Consider the following 20,901-nt stretch of genomic DNA (forward strand, 5'->3'; position numbering starts at 1 on the left):
AAGCGGGGTTAGGGGCAGAGGGAGAGGGACAAGCAGACTCCCCACTAAGCAGGGAGCCCAACTCGGGACTCGATCCCAGGACTCTGAGACCATGACCTGAGCCAAAGGCAGATGCTAACTGTCTGAGCCACCCAGGTGCCTCCACACTTTTTTTCTTTAAAGATTTTTTTTTTTAGGAAAAAAAAAAAGAGATTTTTTTTAGGGACACCTGAGTGGCTCAGTGGTTGAGCGTCTGCCTTTGGCTCAGGGCGTGATCCCAAAGTCCTGGGATCGAGTCCCGCATCAGGCTCCCTGCATGGAGCCTGCTTCTCCCTCTGCCTGTGTCTCTGCCTCTCTCTATCTGTGTCTCTCATGAATAAATAAATAAAATCTTTAAAAAAAAGGGTTTTATTTATTCCTTAGAGAAGACAGATGAGCAGGAGGAGGGGCAGAGGGAGAGGGACAAGAATAATTCCCACTGAGCAGGGAGCCCTGGGATCGTGACCTGAGCTGAAGGAAGACATTTAGCCGACTGAGCCACCCAGGCACCCTAGGAGCAGTCTTATTGAGACAAGATGTTGAAGTTGAGAGTATGATTTGCAGTTTTATATAAACCTTGATCAAAAGCACATCATACTGGGATCCCTGGGTGGTGCAGCGGTTTGGCGCCTGCCTTTGGCCCAGGGCGCGATCCTGGAGACCCGGGATCGAATCCCACGTCGGGCTCCCGGTGCATGGAGCCTGCTTCTGCCTCTGCCTATGTCTCTGCCTCTCTCTCTCTCTCTCTCTCTGTGTGACTATCATAAATAAATAAAACTTAGAAAAAAATAAATAAAAACAAAAGCACATCATACTGACACTTTTGTTGTTGTTCATCTTCTTTTCCTTCTCTAGTGTCGCATTCTTTCCTTTACATATCGGGGACCATGTTTTTATTGAGGAAGATTGTGTGGTCAACGCAGCTCAGATTGGCTCTTATGTTCACGTTGGCAAGAACTGTGTGATTGTGAGTATGGTGTCTAGCCTCACTGCCCTTCCAGGTCCCGTTCCTTACATCAGTAGGCCTCTCCTTCTGTGACCAAGCAGGGTAGAACTAGTTTCTGGTCTACTGGAATTAGAGTTTGGATTTGGAGTTTTCTGGGCATTAATAATCATGGCTAAACTTTTTCTTTTCTTTTTTCTTTTTTGGCTGAACTTTTTCTAACCTCTTCTATATGATGTTAGATTTTGCCTTTGATTATTTTATTTGACCCTCATAATTATCCAAGGGTGGTAGTTACTATTATTACCCCTGTCTTCAGGCAACAAGCCTGAAAACCTTAGAAATTAGGGGATTTGACAGGGCAATGAATGGTAGAGCTGGGATTCTAACCCAGGCAGTATGGATAGCATGCCCACTCTGTGGCCTACCTATTGCTTTATCTCCACGATCGTACAGTCTAGCAGAGGCCTGGGGCATGACATTAGGGGAACTGCAAGGAGTTCAGGGTGATGGGCATGCAGGGTACACGTGGGCCCTTTTTCAGTGAAACCTATAGGACCCTGGTCCACAGGAGCCTTGGCACCTACTTGTTTCGTATGGCCAAGGTGTTACAAAGTTGAATTTCTTAGTATTTCATAGATGAAGAGCTTGATTTCATTTGGATTTCTGAGAATATCCTGGATGAGAGTGTTAATGACCAGAGCTGAACTGTCTCAAAGATTAGGGAAAATGTTTCCTATATTTTAAATTTGGACCCAAATTCTAGCTTCTAGGACAAGCCAAGAACTTTTTATGTTTTTATTATTTATTTGCTTTTTTTAAAAAAATATTTATTTATTTATGAGAGAGAGAGAGAGAGAGAGAGGCAGAGGCAGAGACACAGGCAGAGGGAGAAGCAGGCTCCATGCTGGGAGCCCGACGCGGGACTTGATCCCGGGACTCCAGGATCGTGCCCTGGGCCAAAGGCAGGCGCTAAACCGCTAAGCCACCCAGGGATCCCCCTTTTTATGTTTTTAAATGGGTGTTCCACGTCTGGGTGGCTCAGCGGTTTGGCGCCTGCCTTCAGCACGGGGCATCAGTGATCCTGGAGTCCCTGGATCGAGTCCCGCATCGGGCTCCCTGCATGGAGCCTGCTTCTCCCTCTGGCTGTATCTCTGCCTGCCTCTCTCTCTCTCTCTCTCTCTCTCTCTCTCTCATGAATAAAGAAAATCTTAAAATAAATAAATAAAAATAAATGGGTGTTTCCAGTAATACAGAGGCAGCTCTCTGTTAGAAAAGACTCAAGTATCAAAATACTTGGAGGAACCATGCAGTCACATTCTGTAAGCCACAAGAGCACAGCAAAGGTGGACCATGCAATGGAGAGCCACAGTGCTGTGGAAAACATCCCAATCTGACTTGTTAGGCAGAATTAAATGAAGTGGTTGTTTTGCCAGATATTCTCCTCCAGGAGTCCCTTCATATATATGTATTAGAGACAGAGGGTCTTTAGTTTGGCATGATGTTGAAGAAAGGGGAAAACAGTGAAACCCATCCTATCCCCTCATTCTGTGTGACAAAAGCTGGCTTTCTAAGCCATAGCTGTTTTTTTGACATTTTCTTCAAAGTGATGACATCCTCATAGTAGCCTCATGTGTCAGTCCTGTCCTTTAGCCTCAGAGCAAAATGTCTGAACCATTAAAATCCAAATGCTCTTCCCAGTGCTTAGGGAGTTCTAGTTTTCTTGTCCTGTGCTCTGCTTTTTGTGCCACTTTTTTTTTTTTTTTTTTTTTTTTTAAGATTTTATTTATTTAGTTGACAGAGAGAGAGCCAGAGAGCACAGCCAGGGTAATAGCAGAGGGAGCAGGAGAAGCAGGCTCCCTGCTCAGCAGGGAGCTCAATACTGAGTTCAATACCAGATCTTGGGATCATGACCTGAGCCCAAGGCAGATGCTTAACTGACTGAGCCACCCAGGCACCCCTTTGTGCCACTTTTTTTTTTTTTTTTTAAAGATTTTATTTATTTATTCATGATAGTCACACAGAGAGAGACAGAGAGGCGGAGACACAGGCAGAGGGAGAAGCAGGCTCCATGCAGGGAGCCCGATGTGGGACTCGATCCCGGGTCTCCAGGATCGTGCCCCGGGCCAAAGGCAGGCGCCAAACCGCTGCGCCACCCAGGGATCCCTACTTTTTGATATATTAGTTCAGACATAGTCACTGTTGGGTATTGGCAGTACTTATTTGTGAGCCTTTTACAAATTCTCAATCTCAGGAGAAAGATTCTTTTAGAGTTCTAGAATCTCAGAGCTCACAGGAACTCTTTTAAAAAAGTCCAGCTGTCCCCATGACTCACAGATCCTTCCGATAGCATCCATTTGGTAGTCTAACTCCTGTTTGGGTGTGTGAAGGTATAGGTGTCAGAGTGGCTCAGATGCCTGCCGGAGAAGCCACACAGGCAGTCTTCATAAGAACTGTTACTGTGCTGTGAGCTTTATATTTATTGTCTCTAATCCTCATTGTGTCCATGCGAGTTTGGTTTTATGTCTTGTTTTACAGACAAGGAAACTAAGTCAGAGAGATGCTGAGTGACTTGTGTAAGGAGATACAGGTAGCTGTGATACTGGCAACATGGAGTTCTTGACTCTTTGGAAAGTCCTCCAGGAAAGAACAAAGATGCAGTTTCAGCTTTTGATCTTTTCATCTATTGCCAATGCATTCATGCCTAAGAAGTACCAGCATTTTGACTTTTGCTGCTATTTAAGTGATCAGCTCGCCCAGAATGCTCTGAAAGCTGATTACGCATCATTTGCCCGAGTGGGCAGAATGGCTAACTAGTGGACACAGCAGGTGCCTCCAGACTGTGTACATGGCTGAAGGTTTTATTCACACTGCTCTTCTTTTCCAGGGCCATTTATCTACAGATTGCTTCTGTGTGAATGTGTCATGCCTCATGCAGCACATTCAACTTCTTTCCATTCAGTGCCCATGTGCTTAGTCAGAATTATAGGAGCCTAGGTGTCATAGGCTATCTTTGAGTTAATTTGAGAGTCACCAGGGGAGCTGGCCAGCTGCTATATTTTTGGAATTGCCACTAGCAGGTAATTCATGGGAGAGAACTTTCCAAGAATGAACGGATTGCTGCGGTGGTGATTTGTTCCTAAGCCACAGAGAGCGCCAAGGATTGCCAAGGCTATTATTCGCCTCGCCAGACAGCTTAGTAGTCACTTCAGAAATTCATACCTTCAAGGTATAAGCTTTCTAAAAATTCATTTGGTAATCTACCTGAAAATTCCTGGAAATACATGCAATTTGGGTATTTTTTAGTAATGGGGAAATTTTTAATACAACCAAGTCAAAATATTTTTCATATTCTTTGGTAAAATCTGAAATCTGGACAGGTTAGCCTTGTCTTGATGTTGTTAGGGATTCCACATTGTCATCCAAGTATGGTTTTAAAGATTTATTTATTCATGAGAGACAGGGAGGCAAGGACATCAGTAGAGGGAGAAGCGGGATCCCCATAGGGAGCCCAATGCAGAACTCGATCCAAGATCCCAGGATCACAACCTGAGCCAAAGGCAGACGCTGAACTGCTGAGCCACCCAGGCATCCCTGTCAGCCAAGTATGTTTTATCAGATCATTTGACCAGAGCACAAGTGAACTCACAGGCCCTGGTGATGTAAATTCAGTCAGCGAAAACCCAAACTTTCATTTACCCAGCAGGTAGTCTGAGGCACAACTTTAATCTGTAAACAGAAGCCTGTCCTTTCCCTTAACCCAGGAGACAGATGGATCTACTAGACCTTATTTCTTGCCCTCAAAATGCTGTGAATGGTGGCAGAATTGAAAAGTGGCAGCAGTGGATAAGTCAAGCATAAGGCTTGGCTTAAACCTTCAAAATGAGCATATTTGCTAATACAAACCAGTAGTAAAAAGTAGACTCTTATTCGATGCACAAGTGGCTCCAAGGGTTCGATTGATACGAGAATTAGTCTCCTCTTTCCCCCTTTCCCTTGGAAGGTTCTCAGGCAGGTTCTTCACTCATGGAAACAAGACAGCTGGTCCAAATGTCTGTCCTATCCTCCAGAAACCCTACTGGAAAAAGCTATTTTCCCAGTAATACCAGCAGAATCTTTGACAATAAGATTCATCAGACTGATTGGGCTCATTCCCCACATCAGTTGCTGTGGCCAGGCTTGGGGCTTGGGGTTAGCATAGGGGACTGTGATGGGCAGAGGGGTGGTTTCCAAGAACAATACAGGTTCTGTTACAGAAGAAAGGAGATCAGATGTCAGACAAGCATAATAATAAATGTCTACTGCATTTTAAAAGACAAGCAGAAAATCGCACTACTCTTGGAAGACTGAATTTGAATCTGTAATGCCAAAGATAACATGAACTGTCCCTAGCATTCAACCCTTCTCCAAGTTCATGCACACATGCACACATACGCATGCACATTCATATCCCTACCTCCTGCTTGTCAGGTGCCACCCAAAATAGGGAATTGTGACCAAACCTCTTGTCATTGTCCTTATCTATTATATGATAGCATGGATAGAGAAAATATAAAATAGCATTCCATACAGCAGACCAGGCAACTTTTATTCAAGCATTTCCTGCTCTATTTCCTAGTGACAAGATTTTAATTTCAGGGGCGCCGGTGTGTGTTGAAAGACTGCTGCAAAATTCTTGATAACACAGTATTACCCCCAGAAACTGTGGTGCCACCATTCACTGTCTTCTCAGGCTGCCCAGGTAAGCTTGGCTGTTGAATATGAAAGCTCATTTTCCATCACAAAAAAAAACATACGCAATTTTTTATCTCTTACAATGTATTGATCTAGCTAATTTAAAAATTCTCCTGCTACAGATTACCTAGAAATGCTATCTAAAATATAACCAGTATCTTTTCAAATGCATAATTGGGTTCATAAGGAAATTTCAAGGGTCAGAAACAAAGAGGAAAAGAAACTCTCACTATAAGTATGGTTAGGTTTATGTAGCTTCCTAATTAGAGTAGTTTAGGGTTTCATACTCCTGTAGGGATGAGAGAGAAAGCCTTGTATCCACAGAGAGATCCTCTTAAAGTGTGATCTCCCAACAAAAAGCTGATAGAGAGTAAACCCGCCACCAGCCCAGGAAAAGTATAAAGAAACAAGACTCTCTTGGCCTGGGTTCTGGGTAGAAAAAGAAAAAGTCTCCATTTCTCTCCAGAGATTTCTAACAATGGCTTCATGTTGGTTGGAGATTTGAGTTTATATTTCCCACATTGCCCAAAAATGCCCAAACTGAAAATTTGACGTTAACCGTGGTCTAAGACTAATGATAGCTCTAGGACACCCAAGAGAAGCAAGTACATCCCCTCTCGATCTTGGCTCACAGAATGCCATCAGGTAAAGCCTTCATCAGCTCAGTGTTCCAAATGATCAAACACGTGAGGAAACAAAAGTGATACATGGATATCCTAGAAAATTTGGAAAACAGAAAATCCGAAGGAAGAAGAAAATCTCATGTCCACTATCCCACCCCAAGGCAGTCTCTTTTCTTCTCCATATGGTTTTATATGGATGAACTTATGCAGCGTGGACAGAGGGCACACCAGAGATTCACAGATGGAAGATGCTATGTAGGAAGAGATTTGACAGTAGATGAGATCTACCACCAACTGAGTGGTTTAGTTGCTTTTCTAATTAAAAAACTCATCACTCAGATCATTGACTTTGGGTTTCAGAGATGTACAAAATCATCCACTTAGAATCTTTAGGGAGGAAATTGGCTGTTCTGCTGTTTCCATGCATCTCTGCATTTGCAGAGGAGGAAGGAGAGCCTTGCTGAGTGATTCTCCCTATATTGGGTTCCCACTGTGGAAAAGTCTCATTGTTCTTAGCAAATGCAGATCAGAATAGCCCCAGCCTTTGTCTTAGGTTGATTGTCAGACAGTTATCTGATCTGAGGTGAGAAGTAAATTGCCAGAGAAATACCTTAATCTCTTTTAACTTATTCAAGGTTCTTAGAACCAGGTGTGGTCTTTGTGCATTGATGACTGAGGTGGGAGACACCACTTGGTATTTGTTTTGTTTTTTGTGTGTGTGTTTTTTTTTTTTTTTAAAGATTTTACTTCTTTATTCATGAGAGACACAAAGAGAGAGGCAGAGACATAGGCAGAGGGAGAAGCAAGCTCCCTGCCGGTAGCCTGATGCGGGACCTGATCCCAGGACCCCAGGTCCCCGGGATCACAACGTGAGCCGAAGGCACTCAACCACTGAGCCACCCAGGCGCCCCTACTACTTGATATTTTAAATCCAAATAAGCACTGTGTTTGGAGGTTCTGATGGAGGATTCAAGCTGCCTGAGACCTCAGAGATCATTGTGTAGATGGGGAAACTGAGAGATTGGATTGTCTGTCTACAGGATCAGAGCTGGTTCATAGGAAAGCCTTGACTAGCACTTAAAATCCTTATTTAGAGTCTAGTACTTTGTGCATTGTGACAAGAGACTTCCCATGTTTGTTTTCAGTATTTTCACAAGGAAATGCTAACATCTAGATACTGCTGTTGGCAATTTACATCTTTTATAAAGAAGCCTAAGACTGTAGGACAGCCAGCACAGTTTTGGAGGGCTCCACTGTGTGACATTGAGTAGTGGAACAAAATGAAAGGCGAATCATCCAGGAAGAATCTGGGTCAAGAACTAAAAAGCCTAAACTGCCTGTAGGAGTCAGAAGTGATTGAAGTAATAGCCTATCATGGCTGTCCCAGAATACAGGCGTAACATTATAAGAACTTCTGATATTTCATGAGGAGCTAAAAATCTGAATTTCTATGGGATATATCTGAATTTTTAAGGGTTGGCTGCTAACTTTTTAAAAAAGATTAAATACTGTACAGACCAAACATATGTTTGCAAATCTAACATGGGCTGCTCATTTGTAAAAGGTAGATGTCTGTGAGAATTTTGTATTTTTTAGACTTTTTTTTCTATCCTACCTGTTATTTTCTCTCTATATATGTATGCAAGTGTCTCTGTTTTGTATGCATATTAATGCAGAGGTATGTGTTGTATATGTGTATATATGTACTTGTGTATATAACACAGATATATAAAACTGCTTAACCTGTATAAACAGATTCACACTTTCTCTTTTTTGGAAACTTGTGTTCTTAATGGTGTATCTTGGGCATCTTTTCTTGTCGTATGTAGAGATTCCCCTAATTCCTTTTCATGGTTATGTGGTTTTCAGTGCATAAAAGCACCACAGTGTAATGGATCAGTTCCCTGGTATAATGGGTCATTAGACGCTGTATCTGGATTTTCACTATTAGAAACTTTGCTGCATTAATATTCTTGTACATATATTGTTTAATTGGGCAAGGTTATTTGGAGGATAAATTCTTAGAAGTCATTCTTCAGGCTACAGAGTGAACTTTTAAAAGTTTTGCTAGATTTTCCAAAATTCCTCTTCAAAATGGTTGTACAAATATATGCTTCCACCCATAGTGTACAAGAGTGCCTCTTTCCTAGAAATCTTTAAATACAATTTTTTGTCTTTCAATAGGATATTTCTGTTCTACTCCCATCCACGATTTGTCTATATGTAGCAGGTTTGGGGGTTGGATTCAGTTTCATTGTATGAACAACAGAGCGGTTTCTTACCTCAAAGGGTGTTCACCTTGGCTTGCCCTGTAGGTGTCACACCACAATCCAGGGGATGGACCAATCTTTGAAACAACCTCCCATGTAGTCAGAGATGCCTTAACTCTTTAAATCATACAATAATGTACTAACTGCTTTTATCTGGAAGATATTTATCCATTCGAGGATTTGTATTATTGTTTGTCTCCCCCCACACACAAAAATTCCATCTTGAAGATACGGTCAGTAAAAATATTCTGCTAGTGTTGAAGCTGGAAGACCTAGCATTTAGATGCTCATGAGTAAAGAAAAGGGCCTCATAGGGGTTTAAATGGAAATTAAAACTGCTGGCTTTCCTCGGCTCCAGTTCGTTGACCAGGTCTTTCTTTCTCCAGGACTGTTTTCAGGGGAGCTCCCAGAATGTACCCAGGAGCTGATGATTGACGTCACCAAGAGCTACTACCAGAAGTTTTTGCCCTTGACACAGGTCTAATGTCTCTGCCTCGTGTCTTGAATTCGTTTGAGCTCTAAGATGAACTTGGGGACAAAGTGAGCCAGCCAGCATCTACAAAGAGCTCTTGTGTCTTTGATACATTCTGCCCTCTTTTTTTCTTTGTCTGGTTTTAATTCTTTAGAATTTCCCAATCCTTCCAGGTTCTAAGCTCTTAAGACTTTGACAACAGAACGTCTGGAGGAATTGTGTCCAAATGCTGTGCTTAATGGTCTTATCTATTAACAGTCACTTCATAACATTATCTGTGGAACACAGAATCATCTGTTCCCAGCACTCCCACCCCTTGGTGCTGTGGGTGATGGGATCCTGCTGAAACAGGCCTGCAGAGCAGGGTGTGTCCCAGGTGGAGGTCGTGAAGCTCGCATGCTACTCATGGCCATTAGCTGCTCACACAGTGAGCACCTCCCACATGGGTCACTCTCAGCTTCAATGAGAGCAACATTTGGCCAGTTGCTACAATTGCTAATGGTCGTGGGGGGGAAAAAGTGTTTGTGACTTTTCAGAGCCCAGATTCCTTTTGGCTACTAAAACTTGAAGGTAGGAGTGGTTAGCATTTCTCCTCTTCCCAAAATGATCTTAAATGTCATTTTAACCCAGGGTGATTAATAAAAGGCTATCTAGCATTCTGTTCTAGGGCCTTTGGCTTTCACTAGAAGGGGTTTTATTTTTGCAAAGACCTAGGTATGAGTCTCCTGTGTGGATGAATTAGTCTAGCAGTCACTCCTTGCCTCACAGTATTTGGAGGCAACAGCATATGCCTTATTTCCTTGAAGATGTAGCCTTTGTGACACTTGTCCTCTGGCCTAGAGCCATTCACCCACTCGTATTTGCCATAAACCTTACATTTCAGACCAAAATATCTGTACCTGGACCCAATCACATATATACACAGGGGACTCTTAAATCATTCTGTGGGCACAGAGCCCCAAGGAGTAAATGAAGTTACTAGTGCTCTTCTTAATTCTCTCCTGGGGAATAACACAACCTTGCCTGGTTTTGCTCTGACTTCTTGGTCTAAAAGGAAGAGTTAGAAAGGAAGGTCTGAAAGGCTTTGCTTTGCTTAATGCTCTGATTCTGCTGTGAACAGGATAAGGTAGTCCAGCCTTGAAGGTTAGGATCTAGCAGGAGCTTTCCTGACTTAATATCTGGTTATGAGGTTTGTTAAAATGGCTATATGTGGTGATCTCCTCTAGGTCAATGTAAAACTGTTCTAGTTTGTCGTTTTTTTTTTATGTTTGTGCATTAAAAGATTAACACGCAAAACAAAGCATTTGAAGGTGATCCCTCTCCACCTCCATGATGGCTACCTCACTTCGTCAGGCAGCCTCCCTGCTGAGCAGGGAGTCCAGTGTGGAGCTTGATCCCAGGACCCCTGGATCGTGACTTCACTGCATGCCTGGTCCCTTGCTATAAATTTTACATTCACTATATTGCTATGGCTCACGCCAACCCAGTAAGGTAGATGTTATTCCTATTTTACAGATGAGAAAAAAACTCAAAGATCTTAGATAACTTGGCACAATCCATACAGTGAAGAAGTAGCTGACCCAGGTTTATCTGGCAGCCTAGTCGTGCAATTCAGCTCTCCCCTAGTAAGATGAGACTAGGCTTTCCCTTGGAGCACATCTGCTACGAGTCCTATCTGACACCAGTAATGGCTGCAATTTGTAATGGCTGCAAATTTTTGTTTTTAAATCATTTTCTGGCATCTCCCCCAGCCAGAGGGAGATGGTATTGATTGAACCATCCAACACCGTCTGTCACAGACAGGAAGCCCAGTGTCCCTTCTTAGATGACTGACTCCTTGCAATGTGCCCTGTTGTCTTGTAGCTGCAGTTTTGAAGGTAAATGGGAGTAGGTTCCATGAGAGAATTGTAGAATTGTCTTGCTTGCTGTAAGAAATAGTGTCATAAAATTCCGTACCATATGGTTGGCACTCTATAGAGGAATCTGCAAGTTGGATTAGACAAAAATCCAGTTAGAATGCTTTGTTGCAAGTGACAGAAATGCAGCTTGAGCCAATTTAAGTAAGAAATGGATTTTATTGGCTTCCGCAACAAATCATGGAAAAGACTAGTTTGAGAGGCAGCATAATATGGACCTTAAGCAAGTTACTTAATCTCTCTGCCCTGGTATCCTAACCTATATGACAAGAATGACAATAGTGTCCCCCACAGAATTGGTTCAGATTAAATAAGCTACTATATATATAAACATTAAAGATAACTCCTAGCACTCTGTAAGTAATAATATCATCACCACAGGGACAACTGTATCCAGAGATTTAAACCCCATAGAGCTCTTTGTTTTCTATATCTTTTTTAAAAAGATTTTATTTATTTATTTTTAAAGATTTTACTGATTTATTTGAGAGGGCATGTGCATGAGAGGGAGTAGGGACAGAGGGAGAAAGAGAAGCAGCCTCCCTGCTGAGCAGGGAGTCCAATGCGGGGGCTTGATCCCAGAACCTCAGGATCATGACCTGAGCTGAAGGCAGATGCTTAACTGACTGAGACATCCAGGCCCCCTTGTCTTGTATATTTTTTTCACCTGCACATTAGTAAAGGTACAGACGAGGCTGCTATAACAGAGAGACCATGGAAATACTGTGGCTCCAACGAGTTATCCCTCCTAACAGTGCAGGGATAGGCAGGTTGTTCGGGACAAATAGGTAGCTGGGCTCAGTGAACTCATCAAATACCCAAATTACTGGGCCACCCTTAGCTACAAGAGAGGCTGTAAATTTAGTCACTGTTTGGGTAGCTAAAACTCTGAAGAAGGAGATTCTAACAGTAAAAAGGAGAGGAGGAGATTGGACTAGGGAGACAGTAAGCAAGCTCTCCCAAGCCTGTGTGTTGGCTTCCTTTTCTCCTACTGTGAGTGGGCTTTCCCCACGCATTGGGGCATGTGGCAACTGACAGCTCCAGATGCATACCCTTCCAGCTTGGTGACCCTGAAAGAAAGCCTTTTTCCCTCCAGTACTAATTTGTAAAAGTCCCACAGAAAGGTTCTCAGTGGCTTCTGGCAAGTCCCATACCCTTTTGGATTAATTACTGTGGCCAGGACTGTACCATAGACCTGATCTGGGTCATGAGCTTTCCTCCATCCCTCCATGGTGGGAATGGGTGGAGAAAAGAGTCCATCACCAAAGCAAGGTATTGGGCAGACAGAAACAATAGCTAGTTCAAACAGTAAAAGAGTCTAATTATTGACTGATACTGTTAGAAAGGCTGTTGACAGTCTTGTGTCCTAGGAAAGGCCAGCTGGACTCTGTCTCCATGGTGGCTCTCACCCCAGGGACAATCTGTCACCAGATAATTAAAACCCAGAGAAGAAAGTGTCTTGTCCTCACAATACTCCCAGAAGAGCAGACTGATGGGAGAGACCTTGGTTGGGACTCTTTCCAGTTGGCTTAGGGTAGAGGGGGAACTCACTGGCCTATGGGGCTGATAAGGCCAGGGCCAGATTGGACTTCAGGCCATATTCCAAGACTCACAACAGCATCATCAGGGATCTGTCTCTTCAGTTATTTTATTTTATTTTATTTTATTTTATTTTATTTTATTTTATTATTATTTTTTAAGATTTTATTTACTTATGAGAGATACATAGCGAGAGAGAGAGAGAGAGGCAGAGACAGGCAGAGGGACAAGCAGGTCCCATGCAGGGAGCCCGACGTGGGACTTGATCCCGGGTCTCCAGGATCAGGCCCTGGGCTGAAGGCGGCACTAAACCGCTGAGCCACCCGGGCTGCCCTGTCTCTTCAGTTCTTGAGTCTGCTTTCCTTTGAGTTGGCTTCATTCTCAGGCTTCACAAGTGACCCTGCAGTTCCAGTTATTAGTAGAAAGAACTCCCCCTTTTTTTTTTTAATGATTTTTTATTTATTTGTGAGAAAGACCGCACAAACAGGGGGAGGGGAAGAGGGAGAGGGAGAAGCAGATTCCGCACTGAGCAGGGAGCCTGACACAGGGCTCGATCCCAAGACCCTGAGATCATAACCCGAGCTGAAGGCAGACACTTAATCGACTGAGCCCCCCAAGCACCCCAAAGTTCCCCTTTCTTGACAAAACCCGTGGACCTGGCTTTCATTGGCCCAAACCTGGGAGCTATCAAGCCTCAAGTAATCATCATGGCCAGGAAGGTGGAATGCACTGATTGCCTAGACCTGGGTGGGGCACATGCCCACATGGACTGCAAAGTGGTGCCTGGTGGTTGTGTGTGTGGAGGAGGTGATATTACCAGAAGAGAGGATGAATGGTTGCTAGGGAGGAAAAATCACCTGTCCAGTTCACACCTCTTCCTTTTCTCCAGTTGTCCTCACTATCCTCAGTCTGCCTACCCTTACCACATTTCCAATCTCATTACCCTTGGTCTTGGGAGGGAGGGTGCCTCCTGAGAGGTACCTGGGCCTGGCACAGAGAGGATATTGCTTATCAGAAGTGTAGTGCCCAATAAAGAGCCATTTAGAGGATGCTCCTCTGCCTGGAACTGCTTCCTTGTGGACCCCCATAACACCTTGTGGAAGGACCCTTGTCAAGATTTAGATAGCATTCTAGTTATGTACTTGTGTTCTTGTCTGAGCCCACACCAGCTAAGGAGTCCGGTGTGAGCCTGTGGGTATCTGGCATATACTTAATAGAGTGTTTACCTGGATATGAGTTCCTTCACCCCTGAGTCCCTACCCAGCCTAAGTAAGTCTCATGTTGCAGGGTCCCTGGTGCAGGAAACAAGGACGAATGACTGGTTTGTGCACCTCCTGTTGGTGGATTCTGTTGCATGTGGTTACACAGGGCTCCTGTGGTTAGTTGGGATCTGCAGTGGCTTCTGAATTAGTCACTTCTGCATGGGCCATTTCACTCAGCGCCTGAGGCCACAGTTCCCTTCTTTGTCACTCTGACCCATGTGGGTGCTGACAGACTTGACGTGAATCAGACAAACATTGCTTCTATTTAATACATCCTTGGAAGTTTTTCAGCTATAAAGAGGGGATTTTGGTGGATAGGGAGGCCTTTCTTGGTGCATTGATCTGGCCAGTGAGAGCCCACAGGGGTCTAGAACATGAAGCCCCAGACATGTTCTGACTTGCCCTCAGCTATTTCCAGGACAAATTGGCATTATTGGACCTGGTTGGTTGCCTTGGGTGATTAGATCTTGGGAGCTGATCCCCTGGGGGATAGTTTCTGTGGTGCTGCAAGGCCCCTGTAATGCCATTGGCAGTGTTGAGACAATGTGTTAAGGCTTTGTTATTTCAAAAGAGCTGTCAGGAAAGTGTCCTGCCATCTTGAACCAGTTCCTGTAAGTCCAGGAACACTGAAACACTTCGAGAGCCCCCCAGTAATCTGGTTGTACTTTTCTAGAACATGCACTTGGGCTAGGAAGGTGGGGTCCTGACTACTTGCTACATCTCGCATTTACTCATTTAACAAACACCTGTTGTGCTGCTGCTGAGTACCAGGCCCTGCCTTTCTTAGCTCCTGTAGAAAATAAGATGGAGCCAGACTGCTTCTGGAGGGAATCTTACTTTTTAAAAAATTTTATTTAAATTCAACTTGCCAACATACAGTGTAACACCCAGTGCTCATCTCATCATGTGCCTGGAGGGTCTTATAGATTAGTAGGAGAGAAAGCCAAGGAAACAGAGTTTCCTGGGGGCCCTTTTTCAGGTCATAGTGGTGAAGGGTGTGGGCATCAGAGACAGGCAGACCAAATCCCAGCCCTGCTGTTTACTTGCCTTGTGACTTTGGGCAAGTTATCTCCCCTTGTGGAATCTCAGATTTCTCATCCATAAAATGAGGAACATGAATAGGGGTTGTTAATGAGAATTTAAATGCATTCATACATGTAAAGCAGGACTGCTGGCTCAGGGTAAGCGCTCAATGACTGGTAGTTTTAACAACTGTTATTACGAAATGATACATCTTGAGTGAAATTCCTAATAGTATAAGGTATAATATTCTTGTATATTTTTTAATTTAGAATAAAGTTAAGAACATCTGTTCATTTATAATCAATCTACCACAAAGAAGAGATGGGGAACAGAAATTACCCTTCCTTGCCAGGCACTTATTAGAGAACATTTAATCCTCCCAACTGTCAAAAACGTAGGGATTTTTATAACTCATTATTCAGAGGAGGAAACTGATCTTCATAGAGGTTAAGTAAATTTGCCCAGTGTCACACATCTAATTAATGACTGAGCCAGAATCAAAGCCAAGTCTTATCTGGCTACAAAGTCCATGTTTTATGCAGTTCCCCCAATATCCCAGGCCTCCAAAGCATGTGGCTCTGAGAAGGAACCTTGCTGCCCAATCAGTTAATCCTTTGTTTTCCTGAAGTTTTTGCTGGTGGGTTGGCCACATGTACTTGTCATTCTGCAGTCCAACCCAGACCCTGAAGTGAGAAGAGTTAGCACAGGACGTCCCTGCTTCCCCAACGAGAGGAGATGGCTTGTTTTGTATCTCCAAGTCCATTGGACATCATGCAGATGGCTTGTGCATATGAAAATCATCCAAGAGAGACACAAGAATGGAGTCCACACCCTCTCTGGCTTTCAGACCGTGGGTCTAGACATTCAGCCCTGGCCTTTCTCGACCCTACCCACATACCTCTTTTCAGCTATATTCATCTCAACCTTTGGTGTCAGCTAGGCGGGCTTTCCGACTTTGCATAGGGACAGCAAGAGCCCGGGGAAGTAGTAGGGCTAGAGGAAGGGGAGAATAAGGAAATCTGAGACTCAGGAACTGCAAGACCTCTTAGAGACCCTGAGCTCCCTGGGAATAGCCACAGGTTCTCTTTATTTCAGTAATCATAACAACAGTTGGCATGCCCATGTGCTTGGTGTGTTTGAAGTGCTCTCCTCCTAGAAGCTCTTCACAGGAATCTTCAGAGATAGGCATGCCCCAGAATCCTAGGAGATGGGCACTATCATGATCCCCATTTTATTGACGTGGGATTAGAGGCACAGAGAGGTTGAGTAACTTGCCCAAGGTCACACAGCTAGTAAGGGGAGGAACTGTTGTTTGAACAGGGTTCTCTGGTCCATGAGTTTAAGATATACATCATGCTGCTTTTAGGTCCATTTAGGGTTCTCTGGTCCATGAGACATCATGCTGCTCTTTGATAGGGAGGGAGGGAGTGAACAAATGAATCTGGTATTTGTGGCTAGCCAGACAGATAGGGCCCCCAGAGGCTGCATAAGGGGTACTTTGGAGTCAGCAGAATTGGGTTGCAATTCTAGCTCTGCCACCTCCTGCCTATAGGACCTGGGGCGATAACCTAATCCAGAAGTGCTCATTTCCTCATCTTCAAAATGGGAATAAGGTCTTTGTGAGGATTCAGGGAGATCATCTCTGTAAAGCTCTTAGCCCCATGCCCAGCATCTAGTAAGGGCTCAGTAAGAGTTGGCTATTAGTATTCCTGACACTCTGCAGATCAATGGTATTAATGTGGCAATTGCAGCTGTACCCATTGAAAGTCCACATTGACAAGAACTAGAAAGGAACATGAAAACAGTTGTTAAAGGTCAAAGGAAATTAAAGTTTCTTCAGTGCTTCACCATTTCTTAAAAAATGTTCCTAAATGGAATAAAATATACATGCCATGATTGCTAAGTGGTCTTATCTTATGAGGGGTTGTTTCTGCCTCTGCAGAAAAGAGTTAGCTTCTAACCACTTCAGACCTGTGGTTAGAATCCTATCAGTGCTGAATTTACTGCTAGGGGTTTGAGTAAATTTGCAATGAGGAAAAAAGGAAGTTTTTAAAAATGACTTTGTATTTTGTGGCTATTAAATCTGGAAATATGATAAAATTGATTTAAAATGTTTCATAGTTCTAATTTCATAAATGCTGGAGGGATCATCTGATCAATGAAAGGTGTAAAAAAAATAAGGTGTTAGTGGAATACAGCTTCCTCCTTTTAGCTATCGATGCGTGTGTTGGAGTAAATTCTTTGAATATTGGAACTAAGACAAGTCTTCATGATTTTTGCTATGATTTGTGTCTGTTGGAACTTCTGGAAGGGGAGACAACATGAAAAGAGAGGCAATTTCTGTATGGAAATTCACACTTGGAATTGGAAAAAGCAGTTAAATTGCCAGTGAGCCCTAGTTGAAATCAAATGTGTGATATGTAGAGACCAATGACCAGCTAGTCTGATGTGCATGGTTTTGAGCGGGTCAGTTCAGACTCTAAGACTGACACCGGGAAAAGGAAGCCTTGCTTGTCACTTGAACCTGGACCATGGTTGTCTGGTACTGTGATATGTCTTTCTGCAACAAGCCAAAGAAAAACAGCTGGCTCTTCTGGAATCCCAAATTCACGGATTCTTGTCTGGACATGACTAAGCTGCAAACTGCTACAGGCTGCCGCGAGTTGTTTCAGCCCAGCAGGAATATTGACCCTGGGAACATTAGAGATGTAGGACCCCTTCTGTAAAGCTCTAAGTGATGAAAACCTCCATCATGGACGCTGGCTGGATCATCAGACCATATATGCATGCCCACAGAAGAGGGCTTCTTCTCTGATGGGACCATCTAAAATCAAGCTGCTGGTCGGCTCTTTATAACTAATGTGGAGGCTACCTGAACCCAAATTTGTGATCCCTGCCAACAGCTGCACACTGGAGGAGGGCACATCATAGGGACTGTGACCCCTCCGCCTGCTGTTAACAGATTGGACTCTGGGCCTTCTTGACAGGGATGTCTCACTGCTGTTGACTTGTGTCCAGCTTTCTATATTATTTGGAACTTACCACAATGGGCTGATAGATGGATCGGATGCTGCTTCCTTACTCCCTCTCCCTCCATACACACTTAGTAAGGTAGGTTCATTATCTGACTCTAAGAGAGGGATTGATTTTGGCTGTTCACTGGATAAAAGAGTGGGAGGTTATGTAAACCCATTTTAAAATTTTTGAAAATTCAGGCTTTCATCCTCATGAGTCAGCTAGGATGCCATCACAAAATGCCTTAGACTGGGAGTTTAAATAATAGAACTATGTGTTCTCATAGCTCCAGAGGCCAGAAGTCCAAGAGCAAGGTGTTGGCAGATTTGATTTCTCTTCCGGTCCTCTCTCCTGGGCTTGCCAATGGTCACTTCCTGTGTCCTGACATAGTCGCCTCTATGCTGTTTGTGTCCTAATCTTCTCACAAGGACGCCAGTCAGATCAGATGAGGGCCCACCCTCATGTCTCAATTTTAATTGAATCACCTCTTTGAAAGCCCTGTCTCCCAATATAGTCACATTCTAAGGTCCTGGGGGTAAGGGCTTCAACCTAGGAATTGGGGGGTGGGGTAGGGACACAGTCCAACCCCTGTGACACATCCTGACCAATTCCTGAGTTTGTCTTTCTGGTTAAGTTAGATAAAAAATATTTATCTGCAAAAATGTATTTGTGCCTCTTGCATACATCCCTTGCAGAGAAAAGGCCTGGAGTAGAATAAGAGGTGATTGAAAGAATGTTGTTGGTTTGCTGAACATTGGGGCCTCCAGGGGTTTTTAACAATGGACTGACGTCCTGGCACCTGGAGAGCCTTGGGCAAGTAGGAGGGGGGCATTTATGATCCTGGTTTTTCATGGAAGGTTTCCCTTCTTCCTGACAAGACTTCAGTGCTGCCTTTCTATGCACTGGAGTGCTCAGAGTTAAGACCACTGAGTCTATGCTCACACCTGGCAGTGCCAACTGTGACAACAGAGGGCCTCCGGGCTCTCCTACACAGAATGCACATTCACAAGATGCATAAATTTGTTCATGAACAAGCAAAACTGTTTGCAACTGACTGCCTTCAGGCTGCCCTTCAGAAACCAAGGGCTGGTTGGATCTTTCAGACTGGACTGGAAACTCCAGGGCAGGAGGCCACAGAATAGGAGGCTTACACTGGGGGCCCTGTTAACCTTCACCATCTAACGTATGTCCTGCTTGAGGTACCCTAACATTGCATACTCACTTCCAGGGGGACCTTGTGCCCAATTGTACTTATGTCTTTGTGCCCTAGCACCACACTGCCTCAGCCCTGGAAGGCTTCAGAGCAGCTTGCACTTGCCACAGTTGTGCTGGACCTGGATGTGGTCCCACGGTCCAGGTAGAAATGAATCATACAGAAGTTGAGTGAGGAAGCTGCTTGGCTTTCTATGAGGAAGCTGCTTGGCTTTCTAGGATAGACTGTTGTTGTTGTTGTTGTTGTTTTTAATTGAGGTATAGTTGACAATAACATATCTAAAATAGACTTTTATGGTTAATGGGATATATTTTAAATGGCTAAATGCAGGACCCCTAACAGGCCTGAGATCAGTACTACAGATTGGTCTCATCATTTTGCAGGGGGTTCTACTGATAATAAATTCGCTGCATAAAGCCTGGGCCAACGGCCAAGGTGGGGGACAGTGCAGAAGAGAGTTAACAATGTAGGCCTGAGATTACTCTCCTTGTTTGTAAGGCTGAGCCTTGGCTGACATCTGGGTAATTGGATTTCGAGAGGGTTCTCAACATACTCTAAATGACGAGTGGCTCACTCTGCCTAAATGTTGCAAACAATATGGTTTATCCTGAATACCTGCTTTCTTTCCAGGAATCCAGAATTTTGATATGTGCTAGGCAGAGAGCACCTTGTTGACAAGCTCCCAGGAAAGGCCCTGGGTACTGAGTCTCTATGGAGCTTCCCTGGCAAATAACATTTCACCTTTGTTGTCAGAACTCAGTGCTGGAGGAATTAAGTGTGTCCTGTGTGACTCCACTGGGAAAGGGCTCTGGGAAGCTTGCGCCTGGTTTTCTCTGTGCTTTGTTCTATACACCTTTTCCCTTTGCTCACTTTGCTTTGTGGCCTTTCTCTGTAATAAATTATAGCCTGCTAATAGTAAGACTCTGTGCTGAGTCCTGTAAGTCTCCTAACAAGTCCTCAATCTACGGGGTAGTTTTGAGTTTTGCCCAAAACAGGGCATGGGGGGACTTCTGGGGTGCTGGTAGAGTTCTCTTTCTCAATCTGGGTGTTTATGTGGGGTGGGTTCAAGTTGTGAAAATCCATTGAGCTGTACAGTTATGATATGTAAACCTTTTGTCTACATATTTTAAATTTCAATGAAAAATACATACCACAAGGATAAAAAATAATAGCAACTTAATTAAAAAACTTCCTTTTATTCAGCAAGCATTTCAGTTACTTCTTTTTACTAGGCACAACTCTGGGAGCTTGGAACATGGGCTAGGAAAGACGTCATCATTGCCTCTCAGTTTATTGGGAGGCAGGTAGAGATACTTAAATATGGTCGATATTTGCTGGGCTCTGTCCAAAACATCATAGGGTGCAAAGGGGCACAAAAAAAGGACTTCTAACTTGGGTACTTTGCCGTTGTAGGGTTTCCACTCTACTTTGGGAAGTCAGGCAAATGGGCAGAGGGAGATAGCTGGGACCTATGGCAAACTAGGAAAGTATGTATGTAGGCATAGACTTGCATTTTGTCTTGCCTTTTTTTTTTAAGGAAAAAAACCACAAATCCGAATTTTTATGTGCGCTCTCTTGATTTTTAAGTGCTGTAAATGAATCCAAATTTTCCAAAGTGGGAGGCCAAGCAGAACACCCCCCTGCAGGATGTGTGGCCTTGACCTGTTTGCTGGGCGTTCTTCCAACCAGCATCCTTCCTCTCACCAGACTTGAGGGTCCACTATTTTAGGCCCTGAGAAATGCAGCAGTGAGCAAGCCAGACAACCTTCTTGCAGAGCAGGGGGGGGGGGGGGGGGGGGGGGGTCCTGGTCCTGTGCTTCTCAAACATCAGCATGTGTGGAAATCACCTGGCAGTCAAATTGAAAAGCAGATT

At 43.9% G+C, this 20,901-nt stretch overlaps 1 protein-coding gene and 1 long non-coding RNA gene across 4 annotated transcripts in view; one reads left to right on the top strand and one right to left on the bottom strand.

Annotated features, from left to right (window-relative positions):
* The window catches only part of DCTN5 (dynactin subunit 5), a 31,553-nt gene extending 11,319 nt beyond the window's left edge, over positions 1-20,234 (top strand). The window contains exons 4-6 of one of the 3 annotated variants that reach the window (XM_072836190.1): positions 874-985; positions 5,600-5,702; positions 8,975-20,234. In XM_072836190.1, coding sequence (XP_072692291.1) covers positions 874-985; positions 5,600-5,702; positions 8,975-9,072 — 313 coding nt within the window. In that variant the 3' untranslated portion in view covers positions 9,073-20,234. Of the gene's footprint in view, positions 1-873; positions 986-5,599; positions 5,703-7,058; positions 8,085-8,974 lie in introns of those variants that run through there. The other 2 variants (XM_072836191.1, XM_072836192.1) reach the window with 2 other exon arrangements.
* LOC140638585 (uncharacterized) lies at positions 5,370-9,137 on the bottom strand. Its single transcript, XR_012035602.1, has 3 exons — positions 8,601-9,137; positions 6,328-6,411; positions 5,370-5,712 (listed from the first exon to the last, which is right to left on the bottom strand). It is a non-coding gene; the product is annotated as an uncharacterized lncRNA (long non-coding RNA).
* Positions 20,235-20,901: the final 667 nt, after the last annotated feature.

Source organism: Canis lupus, chromosome 8 (genome assembly GCF_048164855.1).
Source record: "Canis lupus baileyi chromosome 8, mCanLup2.hap1, whole genome shotgun sequence".
NCBI lineage: Eukaryota > Metazoa > Chordata > Mammalia > Carnivora > Canidae > Canis > Canis lupus.